General features: G+C 37.0%; 1 protein-coding gene across 2 annotated transcripts in view; it reads right to left on the reverse strand.

The window, feature by feature from the left end:
- Positions 1-17109, reverse strand: part of LOC135212782 (melanopsin-like) — a 230267-nt gene that overhangs the window by 6132 nt on the left and 207026 nt on the right. For both annotated transcript variants that reach the window (XM_064246563.1, XM_064246558.1), the window contains exon 9: positions 884-1066. In XM_064246563.1, the coding sequence (XP_064102633.1) occupies positions 884-1066 (183 nt within the window). The remainder of the gene's footprint in view (positions 1-883; positions 1067-17109) is intronic.

The raw sequence follows: 17109 nt of genomic DNA on the forward strand, positions 1-17109 counted from the left end.
CCATAGTAGAGTCCCTTGTTTTGGTCAGTCAGTACGTATATGTCTACCATGGCTGATTTAAGTGACGAAGAGGTCCTTCAATTTATTAGCTATTACGAAGAAAAGACTTTACTGTGGCCAGAAACTTCTTGGAATCTCATGTCAGCGAGTAATTCCCGACCACTGTATTTTACCCTTCTAGTATATAACCTTGATTGCCACCATCTTCTTTTATTTCGCTTCATCTTCGTTAAATAATGTGTATAAATATACGCGGCAGCTGCTACTTGCATGGTGGCCATCGTCGGTAAACAACCCGGACAGAGACAGACTGGTGATCGCAGTGGATTGAAATGAAGTTACGTGCTTAACGTGGTTATGGTTCGTCCTCTACATTTTGACACCTTGTAACCGTATATGCGTAACTCAGTTACACATACAAGGTTCGGCTCTCACGTGTGTACCCACCTTAAGGCCGGTGGTCCCGTTGCAGAATAACCTCTGGTTCCATGCAACGTAAAAACACCATACAAACAAACAAGTTAGCTCAGCTAAGAGGACTTGGACACCCTTGGAAACCACCCCTTTTGAACGAAGAAACGGTGTATTGTGGAATTTATAAAAATCTGTGTCTATGTATCTATCTCTGTCTATAGATTGATAGATATTATTCTTATTAGCATTATTGATTATTCAGAAGATGAACACTATTCACACGGAACAAGCCAACAGGACCCATTGACTTGAAATTCAAGCTTCCAAAGTATATGGTGTTCATTCGAAAGAAGTAACAGAAAGTAAAGGGAAATACAGAAAGAGGAGATCAGTTATTAGAAAAACAGACAAATTAACAAATTAACTAGTTAATCAATAGATTATATATAAATCAAGGAAAGTGACTTACTCCTGGTAGAAGATCTGCACGAGAGATGGAAGGTGCTTTCGGAAACAGGCTGCCCGACGGAGAGCCCTGCTCGTTTTGCCAGCCATCTCAGGTCAGCCCGGAATCCCTCGCTCATGAAGTAGTAGATGAAGGGGTTGTAAGCCGTGGCAGACTTGCAGAAGAGCGAAGCTCCTATGCGCAGCCCTGCAAATTTATTGGGTTTTAATAAAAAGACATCGTATGATTTTTACATTTTTTAAAAACAAACTTACTGGTTTGATAAGACTATCAAGTGCACAGGAACATTATGACAAGGTTCTTCTTTGTTTGAAGGACACTATAGGTCATCTCTTCTAGTGCAAACAAACACCGGCCATTGCAGACATAAAATATATTGTAAAAATGGACCATACGGTGATAATAATACTGGAATCTGGTTGCCAAGAAAGAGTCAATGAAATAAAGATAAGGAAAGTGAAAGAAAACCGTCAGACAAACGAGGCTACTATTGAGGAAACACTAATATCGCAGTGACTTTAAAATGCCAGATTATGATGCTTCTGTTCTTTCCTAGATGAATATTCTGGCTGTTTCTATTTAGCCGTGACATTCCACGAGATGTAAATGTTGGAGTTGCCTGTTGATTAAAGCAATTGCTCCCTTGTAATCCTAAACTGCAGGAAATTTCTGTTGAGTAAGATCAGGTACATTTCCCGTTTCAACGTAATTGCAGTTTCATATCGGGTTGATTTAACTTGCAGGAGGTTATGCGTAATGAAATTGAACTCTTGTTCTTAAATGGAAATCTAACGAGTATTAGCAAGGGGAAATTTAGGTTCTACAATCAGGAGGAAAATGAAGTTAGAATGCTTCCCTAGTTTTCATGTATGTTAGTGCTTAATGAAGATACTGTAAACATATTAATAAATGAAGTAATAAGTATGTAATGATTAAGAATAGACAAGATATTATGATGGAGAGGTATGTAATCAATGTAGAAAACCAGTGATACTGGAGTTCATGGCCACATTCACAATGTATGTGTTGAATGCATTATAAATGCAAGTGTTCTGTAAAGATAATTAATAATTTATTTCTAAGTTTTTTTTTGGTACGAGGTTTGTGTTTAGATTAAAGGTCAAATAGAGTCACTTATTTTGTTAATATTTTTATTTCAGAGCCCAAGAGGAAATGAGAAAACCTGAGGTATACAACAGCCCAAGAGGACAAGAGTAAACTAAGTATTCGACAGCCCAAGAGGAAAAGAGAAAACGAAGTATACGACAGCCCAAGAGGAAATGAGAAAACTTGAAGTATACGATAGCCCAAGAGGAAAAGAGAAAAATGAAGTAAGGATAGCCAAGAGGAAAAGAGAAAACTTGAAGTATACGACAGCCCTAGAGGAAAAGAGAAAAATTGAAGTATAGGATAGCCCAAGAGGAAAAGAGAAAACTTGAAGTATACGACAGCCCTAGAGGAAAAGAGAAAAATTGAAGTATAGGATAGCCCAAGAGGAAAAGAGAAAACTTGAAGTATACGACAGCCCAAGAGGAAAAGAGAAAAATTAAAGATAGGATAGTTATATTAAAAACCCTAGAGGAAAAGAGAAAAAATGAAAGTATAGGATAGCCCTAGAGGAAAAGAGAAAAATTGGGAAGTATAGGATAGCCTTAAGAGGAAAAGAGGAAAAGAAGTATAGGATAGCCCTAGAGGAAAAGAGAAAAATTGAAGTATAGGATGCCCTAAGAGGACCAGAAAAGAAAAAATGAAGTATAGGAGCCCAAGAAGGGAAAAGAGAAAATTGAAGTTATAGATAGACCAAGAGGAAAAGAGAAAAATTGAAAGTATACGGAGCCCAAGAGGAAAAGAGAAAACTTGAAGTAAGGATAGCCCTAGAGGGAAAAGAGGAAAAGGAAGTATAGGATAGCCCTAGGAAAAAGGAAAAGAAAAATTTAAAGTATTAGGATAGCCCTAGAGGAAAAGAGAAAAAAGAAAAGTATAGGATAAGCCCTAAGAGGGAAAAGAGAAAAATTGAAGTATAGGATAGCCCTAGAGGAAAAGAGAAAAAATTGAAGTATAGGATAGCCCACCCGAGAAAAAGAGAAAATTGAAGTATAGGATAGCCTAGAGGAAAAAGAGAAAAATTGAAGTAGGATAGCCCTAGAGGAAAAGAGAAAACTTTGAAGTATAGGATAAGCCCTAGAGGAAAAGAGAAAAATTGAAGTAATGGATAGCCCTAAGAGGAAAAGAGGATTGAGCCCTATAGGGATAAAGCCCTAGAGGCAAAAAAGAGAAAATTGAAGTATAGGATAGCCCTAGAGGAAAAGAGAAAAATTGAAGTATAGGATAGCCCTAGAGGAAAAGAGAAAAATTGAAGTATAGGATAGCCCTAGAGGAAAAGAGAAAAATTGAAGTATAGGATAGCCCTAGAGGAAAAGAAAAGTAAAATTGAAGTATAGGCAGCCCTAGAGGAAAAGAGAAAAAATTGAAGTATAGGATAGCCCTAGAGGGAAAAGAGAAAAATTGAAGTATAGGATAGCCTAGAGGAAAAAGAGAAAACTTGAAGTATAGGGATAGCCCTAGAGGAAAAAAGAGAAAAAAAAAACCTTGAAGTATAGGATAGCCCTAGAGGAAAAAAAGAGAAAAGACTTGAAGTATAGGATAGCCCAAGAGGAAAAGAGAAAAATTTGAAGTATAGGATAGCCCTAGAGGGAAAAGAGAAAACGAAGTATAGGATAGCCCTAGAGGAAAAGAGAAAAATTGAAGTATAGGATAGCCCTAGAGGAAAAGAGAAAAATTGAAGTATAGGATAGCCCTAGAGGAAAAGAGAAAACTTGAAGTATACGACAGCCCAAGAGAAAACTTGAAGTATACGACAGCCCAAGAGGAAAAGAGAAAACTGAAATATACGAAAGCCCAAAGAGGAAAAGAGAAAAACTGAAGTATACGACAGCCCAAGAGGAAAAGAGGAAAACTTGAAATATACGACAGCCAAGAGGAAAGAGAAAAACTTGAAGGTATACGAAACGCCCAAGAGAATGATTAAAACTTGAAGTATACGACAGCCCAAGAGAAAAGAGAAAAAGTGAAGTATAGGATAGCCCTAGAGGAAAAAGAGAAAAATTGAAGTATACGGACAGCCCAAGAGGAAAAGAGAAAAACTTGGAAGTATACGAACAGCCCAAGAGGAAAAGAGAAAAATTGAAGTATACGACAGCCCAAGAGGAAAAGAGAAAAATTGAAGTATAGGATAGCCCTAGAGGAAAAGAGAAAAATTGAAGTATAGGATAGCCCAAGAGGAAAAGAGAAAACTTGAAGTATACGACAGCCCAAGAGGAAAAGAGAAAACTTGAAGTATACGACAGCCCAAGAGGAAAAGAGAAAACTTGAAGTATACGACAGCCCAAGAGGAAAAGAGAAAAATTGAAGTATACGACAGCCCAAGAGGAAAAGAGAGAACTTGAAGTATACGACAGCCCAAGAGGAAAAGAGAAAACTTGAAGTATACGACAGCCCAAGAGGAAAAGAGAAAACTTGAAGTATACGACAGCCCAAGAGGAAAAGAGAAAACTTGAAGTATACGACAGCCCAAGAGGAAAAGAGAAAACTTGAAGTATACGACAGCCCAAGAGGATAAGAGAAAACTTGAAGTATACGACAGCCCAAGAGAAAAAAAAAGAAAACTTGAAGTATACGTTAGCTCAAGAGGAAATGATAAAACTTGAAGTATATGATAGCCCTAGAGGAAAAGAGAAAAATTGAAGTATACGACAGCCCAAGAGGAAAAGAGAAAACTTGAAGTATACAACAGCCCAAGAGGAAAAGAGAAAACTTGAAGAATACAACAGCCCAAGAGGAAAGGAGAAAACTTAACGTGTACGACAGCCCAAGAGGAAAACAGAAAACTTGAAGTATACGACTCATACGACTAGAGATTGAGTGGACAGCTCATTGTTTGTTAGATCTTCTGAAGAAGGAAATTACCTTCGATTTTTTAGGTGCAGGAAAATCACACTCCTCAGTTGTTCCTAAGAAACTCGGGCTGAGAAGTGTCCCTCGACTTCCTACAAGGTAAGTTGGACAATAGATATGTCCTTTTTTTTTTTTTTTTTTTTTTTTTTTTTTTGCAAGCCGAACGGATGATGATTAATATTAGTAGTAAATAACTGATTGAACTTATTCGTGTGTGGTATAAATTGCATAGCCGTTTGTTTATTGTAAGGAGTTAGTAAACGACTTCTCTATCGAAGTGACCTGCAATGTGACAGTATAATGTTGCGTAATTGTGATCAGCATCGAAAATGAGAGTACCTGTTTTGTATGTGCATTCCATTTGAACTACCGCATAAGTTCAAAGGAACAAATAATACAAAAAATCATTCCTATTTGTCCCCTCTTATCTCGCCATGCATATAGTAGAAGGTGCCATGTGATAATAGGTACGCCGGATCACAGTGGTTGGTGAATTTTTTTTCTTAAATTGTAGACCTTGTCTTTATATGTATTGTTTCGTCTACCTTGGTGTTCATTGGACATGTAGTCATGTTGGTTTGCTTTTGTCACTGTTCTGAGGAACGTGTTCGTCGCAGCGGTTTCATGAGAAAACAAAAATCATTTGTAAATGGTAGAATATGAAAGTGGATTTAAATAAAACTAATTAATCTATCATAGTTTCGGGTATCGTTAATTCCCTCTTGTTATTTTATTGTAACTAACGAAAAATCCACGTTTTGATGAACAATCATTCCATCGTGTGAATACCATGCAGTCTTTTTCGTAAAACTGAAACGACAGTCATTTGTTTTTATTAAACGTTTATACCCAAAAAGCATATTCAGTCATACGATCAACAGTACAACTATTCCCAGCATAGCACATGGGTCTACATATCTATAAATAGGTGACTGAAAAAACATCACAGGAGTGCGTAAAACCTCTGTGAATATTGCAGGTATACTGATAGGGCGGTTCAACTAGTTTAATTTTTTTTTTTTTTTTATTAGCTCGTGATTTGAGGTTTATCGTTTTTTTCAGCGTGGTGTAGTGTGCTCGTGGTTTCAAAGACACTTATATTAAATACTCGGAAATCAGGGCTCTGTTTAGTATTTTTCATATTTTTTGTTTCAAAATAAAGGTTTAGAAAGTTGTGAATGTCTTTCGGTCAGCAAGGGTTGCCAACGCTGTATTCGGTCAGTAGTTCAATGGGTGACCACTCACGAAAGACATATTCAGTGGTCAGATGAACTCCTGTGACCTTAGAACGGGCCGGTTACCCTCATCTCACTCACTCAAAAAAAAAAAAAAAAAAAAAAAAAAAAAAAAAAAAAAAAAAAACAGGGTATCTTGAAGTGACGTTCTTTCTTTCACGCACTTATCAGTTATCACACATTCGACTTGATCTTCTATACCTGACCTCATTTACCCCCCTGCCGCTCATATAAGACTCCTAAGGTTTGTTATAATTTGAGTTTCAGGATGCAGTTGCTAGTCCTTAAATGAATTCGTTGGATGTCGAACAGACGGAACAGTGTAGCAGGTATATTGCTACTTGGCATCATTTGATCATCCATCCAAGTAATGACCTAAGCGAATACTGCGTTACTTTTTGTAGTTGGCAACGAACATATTACGGTTTGGCCTGAAGCAGTGGTGGCCTTTCCAATTACTCAGCAAATCTAACGGTAAACGACTTTTGTGGCTTGAAGACCAATATATTCACTTGGTCATTCTGGTTGTTCCATGCGGTACTTCATGTCTTTAGGGTCGTGACTTGCTCTCTGGATTGCCCTTTATGTTGCCATTTTTTTTTTATTGTACTGGTAATTTATTTGTAGAAATAATCTCCTCGTCAGCTCCTGGCAATAATGCTATACGATATGGTCTGCTTAATTCTTTTTTTCGCTTACTCGAGGAGTAAGTCTGCAAATTACTTTGTTGTTTTGTTGTTGTTGGGGGGGGGGGGGGGGGGGGTGGGGGGGGGGGGGGGGGGGGGGGGGGCGTGTTAGGAAAGCATAAAAAAGGTCTGAAAAAGGTGTTTCGCCTCGAGTTATAGATACGGGAATTTTAGGATAGGATATTTATGAATTATTTATTAGAGTGAAAATGTGAAGAATAACTAATGTGTATGTTAAACTGTACAGAAAAATGATTTCTAATAAAATCTAACGTATTTATTTTAATTATCGTTGGTGAAACAACGCTCTATTTGACCGTAGATTTTATCACGTTTTGATTCACGTTAAAAGTTGGGAATGTAATGTTTACAACTTATACATGAGGGAAAAAAAAAAAATTCTTGCATGTGACCCGAGTAAGCTGGAGGTCGGATCACGCATTGTTCTAGTACTGGTTAGTGAGTTAGTAGGAGAGCATATTTCTGACCTTACAGATTGAATGATTTTATATCGAAGTCCTTTTATTTTAACTACGTCATTTTATTCCTTAAAGAACATATGCCTAATGCATGTTAGGTACCGGTGTGCGTGAGCGAAATCTCGCTTTTAGTAATTATTCAAGTTTTTAAAGAGTCAGAGAATTCATACTATGGGAACTTTTATATGGAATTTTTTTTCACCGCGTCGATGACTTTCGATATATGGATCGCCAGCTTGTATACCGAACCCACCAACCAAAAAGCAGCGGGAAACGTCTACTTAGGTGTTCGTACTTAAGTTACACGTAATTGGTGATTAAGAGGAATAAAAAGATATTGAAGAGGGACTTTTTCATTTCGGTGAAATCCCAGTGATGCGATGACCTCCTTTCGCTGTTCGGTTTTTTGTATCTCCGAGAGAGAGAGAGAGAGAGAGAGAGAGAGAGAGAGATGCATCTGCCTGATCTTGAGAGACCACGTTAGACTGGGAAGTTGGGATATATATATATATATATATAAATATATATATATATATATATATATATATATATATATATATATATATATATATATATATATATTATACATGCACACACACACACACACGCATATATATATATATATATATATATATATATATATATAAAGAGAGAGGAAGAGAGCCCGAGAGAGACCGACCGACCAGATACATATTTTGAGCAAGAGAGAGAATAATAACATTTGCCATGTAAGCATGTTGGAAACTTTTCGGAATCTATTCAGACAAACTCGATGACCCAGAAAATGAAATGGAAGCGAAGCGAGGAATACTACAGGGGGCTTCCGGCTTCTGCTATTTTATGATTTTAATCTGCAGAGTTCCTGGTGACAGGGGGTAAGGAAGCCGCCATTTCCTCCGCAGAAATGGCTCCACTAAAATAACTGTGTTTGGGATTGAATTTAGCGGCGGTAGTGAATAAAAGAGTTTGAAATTGCGATACACTTTGTGAACCCCCAGAGCTGTCGTCAAACGCAATAACTGTTGTAAAATGTATTCTTGGTATGGAAGAGTCAATTGGGAGGGTCAACACTCAAGCACAATATATACTCATATATATATACATATATAAATATCAAATATGTACATACATAATGCATATATGTATTTATATATATATATATATATATATATATATATATATATAATATATGTATATATATATACATACTGTAGATAAATGTAGATGTATATATATTATATATATTATATTTATATATAATATATATACACACATACACCACACACATGCCCTCACACAGAATGTATAAAAGTAACGACATTAAGCATCACATACAAACATACTTGCACTTATATTATTTTTTCTATGAACGGTGCTATGCGCGCTAACTTACATCATTTTGAGTAAGAGTGGTTGACCTTGGAAGGGTAATAAACGTGGTAAAAAGGTCAGTACAGGTGAAATTTTCAGAGGAAAGAGTAAACGGAGAACGACAAATGGCTGGCAGTTTTGGGGGAGGTAAATTGTGATGAAATGAATGGGTCTTCATATCAGTGGAACGAGAGGCTTTTAGAGAGAGAGAGAGAGAGAGAGGAAGGAGGAAGTGGGTTGATTTGTTACCTATGAACCCTCTGAGCAAGTAACGTATTTTTTATTTGAAGTGACTACTGATATGCAAGTTTCCTACACAGAGGATGCTATTCTTGATTCAGAAATTGAATCATGAACCCACAGGAAATGTGGCTTGTTTTTATTTGAGGTTACTTCCTATTAGAAGAAAAAGCTTCGTGTGCTACACACACACACACACACACACACAAAAGCGCCAAAATATAGAAAGTAAGTACTATATTTCAGAGACTGCAGTCTCTGAAATATACTACTTACTCTATATATTTTGGCGTTTTTATGGGCTCCTTTTATTAGATGGAATTCTCTTGTAACAGAACATTTTAACCGGTCTATATATATATATATATATATATATATATATATATATTTTCCTCTTTCTTTCAGAAAGAGGAAACCCTGAAAAATGACATGAAACAACAAAAGATGGAAGCAAATTTCTGTTCATAAAAGATATTTGGGGCCAGCCACGGGTGCGGGGACTGTAGGTCTTGAAGCTGACAATGAATTCGTGATTAGATACACAAAAGTTCGGATCCACATTCAGGTACGCCAACAGTAAAAATAAAAATAAAAAGGTAATAACATAAAATTTGTATCCAGGAACAGTAACGATACCAAACCATCCATATACAATAATGTTAACATATGTTATCTCTTCTATTAACTGAGGTTATGTACGTAAACTTATATAAATGTGCACTATATACGTACATATATACTATACATACATACATACATACATATATATATATATATATATATATATATATATATTATATATATATATATCATGCTATCTCTTCTATTAACTGGGGTTATGTACGTAAACTTATATAAATGTGTATTAATATATATCATATATATATATATATATATATATATATATATATATCTATATATATATATATATATATGTAGATATAAATACACATTTATATAAGTTTACGTACATAACCCCAGTTAATAAAGAGATAGCAGATATATATATATATATAATATTATATATCTATATAGATATAGTATGTCATGTAGGTATATATGTAACGTATATATATGCACATTTATAACGTACATAACCTCAGTTAATAGAAGAGATAACATATATGTAAACATTTTTGTATATGATGTTTGATATCGTTACTGTTCCTGGATACAAATTTTATGTATATTACCTTTTTATTTTTACTGTTGGCGTACCTGAATGTGGATCCGAACTTTTGTGTATCTAATCACGAATTCAATTGTCAGCTTCTAGACCTACAGTCTCCGCAACCCGTGGCTGGCCCCAAATATCATTTGAACAGAAATTTGCTTCCATCTTTTGTTGTTTCATGTCATTTTTCAGGGTTTCCTCTTTCTGAGAATGTCACATTTTCCTCTTTCTGAAAATGTCACATTTTCCTCTTTCTGAAAATGTCACATTTTCCTCTTTCTGAAAATGTCACATTTTCCTCTTTCTGAAAATGTCACATTTTCCTCTTTCTGAAAATGTCACATTTTCCTCTTTCTGAAAATGTCCCATTTTCCTCTTTCTGAAAATGTCAGGTCGTTTTCCTTATCTTCGTCATCCGGGATGAGGAGTCTTTTCCGCGGACGTTGGCTGAATTACTTATTATTAAATATAGTGCTGACAGATCTACACTTTGCCAATTATATCGGTTATTATTTATTGTATTGTTGCGGATTTTTGTGACATTTTTGTAACGATAAATGTAGAATTATGTTATTAGTTTAGATTTTTGTTTTCCATTTTCACTCCGAAGGCTTGATAACGCGTGAAGGATATGCCATATTTAAAAGTCTGTAAATGTTTAAAAAATGTGAAAATTTTGCTCACTAAGCCTTAACGCACCTTAGCTGGAGTTTTTTTTTTTTTTTTTTTTTTTTTTTACACGAGTACAGAAAAATTGTACAATGAATTTCGCAAACAACGGTTTTTTCTTCTCTGTTCTTTCAAATTCTTTCTAATGAAAGTTGACTTTAATGATTATTTGCATAAAAAAAAGTAGGACGAAAAATTTAGATTTCTGTGCTTCCGCCATTCGTGCTTTATTCGAACAGACCCCCACCTCCTGCCCCCCCCCCCACCCCGCCCAAAATTCTCTACCTTTCGTCTATGTACCGAAAGGGAGAAAACTTCACAGAGACCAGCGTTGTTCGTCCGTGGTCGCCATTTTTGGAGAATTGTTTCCCCAGGGAAAGCTTTCTCCTGTGTCTTTGACAGTCTCCACCAATAGCAGTATTTTTGTCACATCGTGCGCAAAAATATGGTCACTAAAGAGTCTTCCCATCAGCATATTTAATCGCTTAAAAGTAACATCTCTTACGGCGAAATATTTTTGTGTTTTTTTAATAACTTCAGAGCCACAACCAGCTTCACTGGATGTCATTTCATTTCTGTTAGATGCAAAATACGTTCTTGTGTTTGATTTATCCATCAATTAATTTTTTTTATTTATCTATAAGTTGAAGATTTGTTTCAATTTTGTATTTATTCGTTATTCACTTCACTTTGCATTCTGTTCTGTGGAAGAATACCCTCTGTGACCACAGTCAATGACACACTCCTCTAATGCTTCGATTCCCAATCACTTCCACCTATCCATCAATTGCACCCCTACGTTTTCCTCTCTCTCTCTCTCTCTCTCTCTCTCTCTCTCTCTCTCTCTCTCTCCTGTAGAAGACAGCTTCGTGTATCAGCTTAGCGCTCTTGTCTTCCGGCAATAATGTCATTTTGAAGTGCAGCAGAGTGAAATATTCGTGAAGAATGATTAATTAGCTCTCTCTCTCTCTCTCTCTCTCTCTCCTTCCTTTATGAGACAGTTTTTCCTTTCAGCCCTGGTGTTATTTAGAAAACATTTAGGGTGAAATTAGTTTTTATCATCTTTCCTGTTATGAAAATGAGTTACATGAGCTTCGAGGAAAACATCGAGGCCGGTTCTTATGATGTTGGCTGCATGTATGTGCAAAAATGTTATTTTATTTGCGAATATTATTCAGTATCGCTTTAATTATATGGCAGCTATGTCCTCTGGGAGGGAGCAGTCTCTCAATTCCATTGTGAGGAACCCATTTTAGAGAGAGAGCAGAACTTTTATTATTTTTTTTCTTTTCTTGAAAGAGAGATGGAGTGGAAATAAGACCATCTTTTCAAAAGAGAGCAAGAAACTGTTCCTTTTTATGAGGGCAGAGAGGTGCTAGAGTAGATTCACATCAACCGTGCATTTGATGTCTAGGCCCGTCCCTTACGACGCTCCTGATTGGCTGTTGATAAGCCAGTCACTGGGCTGGAAACCCTGTCTCTCTCTCGAGTTCACATGGGTAGGATCTATGTTCCACCTCTCCTGAGGGATACGTCTTTCAAAAGCATCCCTCAGGAGAGGTGGAACATACATCCTGCCTATGCGAACTCTCGAGAGAACCTTAGACTGAGAGTTTCCAGCCCTGTGATTGACTTATCAACGGCCAATCAGGAGCGTCGTAAGGGGCGGGCCTAGACATCAAATGGACGGTTGATGTGAATCTACTATAGCCTATAGAGAGAAGAAAAGCTGATGGAAAGGCGAATAGCCTTTAATTTTGCTGAGAAAGTGAGTTTCATTTTTCAAATGGACGTCTCATGCGTTATGAGGAAGGTCGTTGAATATATTTGCATTTAACACGTTCTGACTTTTAATGTTTTTTGTTTTAATAAAGAGAAGTGAAATCAATCTGTTGCTCAAAAACAAAGTGAGATATTATTTAACCACAAGAAAGGGACATCAGGCTAAAGGTTTAATTATTAGCTTTTCATCCACTTGATAAAATGAAAAATGAAAGCTCCTACGGGCAAAAATAAATAAATAAATAAATAAATAAATAGGCATCTGCGAACTTCTTATGATGATGCTAGCTTACAAAAACAAATCAGTTACTCTGTCGTTAAAAAAAAATGGTGGTGGTGGGGGGTTGCCGTATTGGTAGTACCCTTCGTACCTTTTTGAGAATAGGATAGGGAAGTTTCTCATGTTCAAAACAGGATGACAGGATCGATCTATTTTGAAGAGGGAATTTTTTTACTTGACATTTTCTCAGTCTATTCTTGTCTTGGTTGCTGAAAATTCGATAAAATGAAAACTTAGATATAATCTTCCGGGTTTGAGGAAGTGTGTTCTCTGTCCAAGTAAAGTAAAGGGGATAACCTTTTGAGATGATATATTTCTTGTTTTCTTATAAACTACGCTGGCACACCAACTGTACATATATATATATATAGTATATATATGTATATATATATATATATATATATATATATAATATATATATATATATATATATATATATATATATATATATATATATATATATATATATATATATATATATATATATATATATATGAGAACACAAACCTTATACCTGGAAAATTATGTACAGCATACATCTCCATCGTAAGGGGGTAGTGCTGTCGGTGTACCTCACGTGGTGCACTGTAGGCATTACTCAAGGTTCTTTGCAGAGTCCCTTCGGCCCTTGACTGCAACACCTTTCATTCCTCTTACTGTCCCTTCGTTCATATTCTCCTTCCATCTAACTTTCCACCATCTCCTAACAATTCTTTCAACATTATTTTCAGCTGAATGACCTCATAGGTACCAGCACTTAACTTTTGGCCTAAATTTCATATTCCAGTTCTAGTTTACATCTCGTCCTTGGTTGCAACCAGCCGCAATCAAATAGTTACCTGGTAGAAAATTCACTCCCTAGATCAGTGGTTCCGAAACTTTTTTCTGTCATTTCCCTCTGCACCCAGTTCAATCATCCAGATTTCCCCCTTCATGTGTATGAGGGAAAGAGTAGTTAAAACACACTGTGACTATTTACTAATTTATTTTTCAAATGTACAAATATACTGATAAACATATAGTCACAGAGTAAAGTGGATAGAGAGCGGTTAGTAACAAATAAAAGGACATGAGAAAATCCATCTGAGATTTTTTTAGTTAGTAGGTAGTAAATCATTTCTCCCCTGGTAGCTTCAAATTTCCCCCTTGGGGGAAATTTCCCCCAGTTTGGGAACCACCGCGGCCTAGATCAGCAGAGGGCCAGTGATACTTAACGGAGCGTGTCTTCACTCAGGAGTCGAACTTTGGGTTGTTGAGATTCAAGTCGTAATCATCGTGTGTGTATGCATTCACTTACCAAGTGCTTGCACCTTCAAAGAAAGAGAAGAGGGGGCCTCCTTTTCCTTTTCATATCTATCTGAACAGCTTCTTCCCACCATAGAATTGAATTCCACCCGCTAATTGGTTCCAGTGGCATCGATCCAGGAGCCTGGAAAGTCCCCAGTAGTTCATTGATTTCATTATCCGATACATGGTCCCCACACCCGAAGCCTTGTATCGGTGGAGATTAAGTTTTCATTTTTCATTTTTTATTTTCAATTTCATTTACTTTTTCTTTTGGGATCAAATCTTCCCCCCTTTTCAATGGGTCTTTTCAGTGTCTAATCGCATTAACTTGCAGTAGTGTGCTCTGAGCCATATTTTATTTTGACTAATGACTTCTTTAAAATGTTCCGACACTCCAGAGTGCTACTTGTAATCTCTCTCTCTCTCTCTCTCTCTCTCTCTCTCTCTCTCTCTCTAATGACTTCTTTAAAATGTTCCGACACTCCAGAGTGCTACTTGTAATCTCTCTCTCTCTCAAGGAGGAAGGGTTTCACCTTTATGCTGTTTAGCACGTGTTTGAGCAAATGGTGTACTTTTTTCAAGCTGTTCTTTAGGAGCTCAGTTGCTTAGTTAATGTTTTTGGAATAACTTTGATTAAAACTTGGTTGTGGCCAGCAAGTAGTTTGCTCGTAAGCTTTGGTTGTTTCTTGTATTCTTATTATGTCAAGAAGCTCCTTCTGTCACCCATTCCGCTGACTCGCTGGGTTCAGTGTGGACCCCTCCCCACTATTCTGTTGTGTACCGTTTCATTCCGGAGTTTGTAATCTCTAAGGGAGGTGGTCTTCCTTTCCCTCTTTCAGTCTCCCCTGTTAGGGGTGGGATTGCCATCGTTGCACCTCACGCAGTGCACTGTAGGCATTACTAAAGGTTCTTTGCAGTGTCCCTTCGTCCCCTAGCTGCAACCCCCATTCATTCTTTTTACTGTACCTCCATTCATATCTTCTTTCTTCCATCTTAGTCTCCACCCTCTGCTAACAATTGTTTCATAGTGTAACTGCTTTGAGGTTTCCCCTGTTTCACCAGTCAAACCTTTTACTTTCAATTTCCATTTCAACGCTGAATGACCTGATGGGTCCCAGCGCTTGGCTTCTGGCCAAACTTCCTTCTTTGAGTCTGGTCTGTGGGGAAGTTATCGAGTTTTACTATTCGATAGAGCTATTCATCCATTCATTCATTCACTTATATATCTTTGATAATAAAATCCGAGTGGATCTTGTATGTAATACCCCGGGTGACAGTGAGGAAGGCATGACACAATGCCATCCACCCACTGTAAACTGGTTTGTTCACCCTGGGTGGGGCCGGAGTAGGTAGGAAAACCGAAGGGTAAGGGAGATCTCTACCCTCCTCCTACAAACCTGCTTGTCCACCCTGGATGGGGGCGGGGTAGGTAGGGAATCGGGATGGTTGGGTCACGATGTAGTAATGACAAGGTAGTCCCATTCTAGCGATGAATTTGGGATTTAGTGACGTCACACAAATCGGTCGAAGCGACAATTTACTGATGTAAACAGAGATAATTGCCTATTTACATTTTGAAATGCGATTCAATAAATATCCCTCCATAGATTTCAGCGGTGAATGCGATTTTGGGCATATTAAATATTGTAGTTCATGTGAATTTCGATATTGGAGAAATCAAATAGTCGAAATACTGCACAAATGAGTTTTTTTTTTTTTTTTTTTTTTTTTTTTTTTTTTTTACTTAGAGACAGACGGGATCCTGGAGACTGAGGTCACGGGATTTTTTTTCCACGTTTTTTTTTTTTTTTTTTAACTTCGCTGTCTTGTCCTTGCGTGCATTTGTGACCTCATTATCAATTGTTTTAAATTTGATTTCCTTTTGTAAGTTGTCCGTTGGCGCGACTCCGCCTTTCACTTCATGTATTTTGTTAACTTTACATAGCTTAATTTTGTGATAAAATTGTGAAAGTCCAAGTGAAGTGTAGATGCGGAATAAGAATGAAGAAAGTAGGTATTTGTGGTATACAAAGGAAATGGGTGAGAAATGTGGAGGCATACAAGAGCGGTGAGAGAGTTAGTTAGGTGAAAAAAGTTGGATGAAGGTGTGTAGAGATGGTTCAGTGATATGGAAAGTGTGGAGTAACGAGTTAGCAACGAGTATGCAATATGGAAGTGTTAGAAAGAACAGGAAACGAAAAGTGCGTGCAAGTTAGTTGCTAATGGTGCAATGTTTGTAGGGGGGGTTTGACACGCTGCTAGTGACCCATCTGATTAAGTGTATGAAACAGCTTTTGTTTTGAAAGCTTCCTGCACGAGGGTTCATACAGTATTCAGCATTTTAAACGTGAAATTGACTAGGATTGTTGTCTGTTCTTTGAATGGGAGATATCCTGTTTCGGAAACGGATTAATGTCGAGATAAAATGTTTTTAGAAGTATTTTTCTTATGACGGACACAATTTGTGCATATTCTGTATGTGAAAAAACTGGTAGACGACAATTTTCAGACGAGACAACATTATCGGACGTTTCTGAAAGAGAAATACCTCCCTTTAATTTTCGCCCTGTTTAGGAATGTTTTTTTTAACAAGTACCTTTGAAAGCCTCGTGTTTTTTGGCTGGAGGTTCTGAATTCGCAATTGAATAGGAGATAGAACTCGCGCTCATATTGTCTCCAGGTGCAAACTATTTTAGGAATCTCTCCTCTTTGAAGTCTCTCCTGAGACAGGAATATATTCCGGACTGCAGGCGTCTCCTTGTTATGTCTGCCTTTTGATATTTTGATCTTTGATGTATATTTTCGAGACTTGTTTGCTAATATACGCACCTCTCTGCTCTAGATGCAGCTCGCAATTGATAGTGACTGAAATCGAAGTTGAAAATTTTTGTCTTTTTGGTTAAGGGCCTCGTCATGACCCTTTACTGCTCGCATCTGGGTCTTAAGATATGTTGCAAGCTGCACAAATACTTGTTGCTTCTAACAAGACAGGTCCGCAGTACTTACTGTCAGTTTCTGGTGTCATTAAATTTTCATTGGGGTCTTTCGTTGGAAGATATGCTGATTTGCAGG

This window comes from Macrobrachium nipponense, chromosome 19, assembly GCF_015104395.2.
Source record: "Macrobrachium nipponense isolate FS-2020 chromosome 19, ASM1510439v2, whole genome shotgun sequence".
Taxonomy (NCBI): Eukaryota; Metazoa; Arthropoda; class Malacostraca; order Decapoda; family Palaemonidae; genus Macrobrachium; species Macrobrachium nipponense.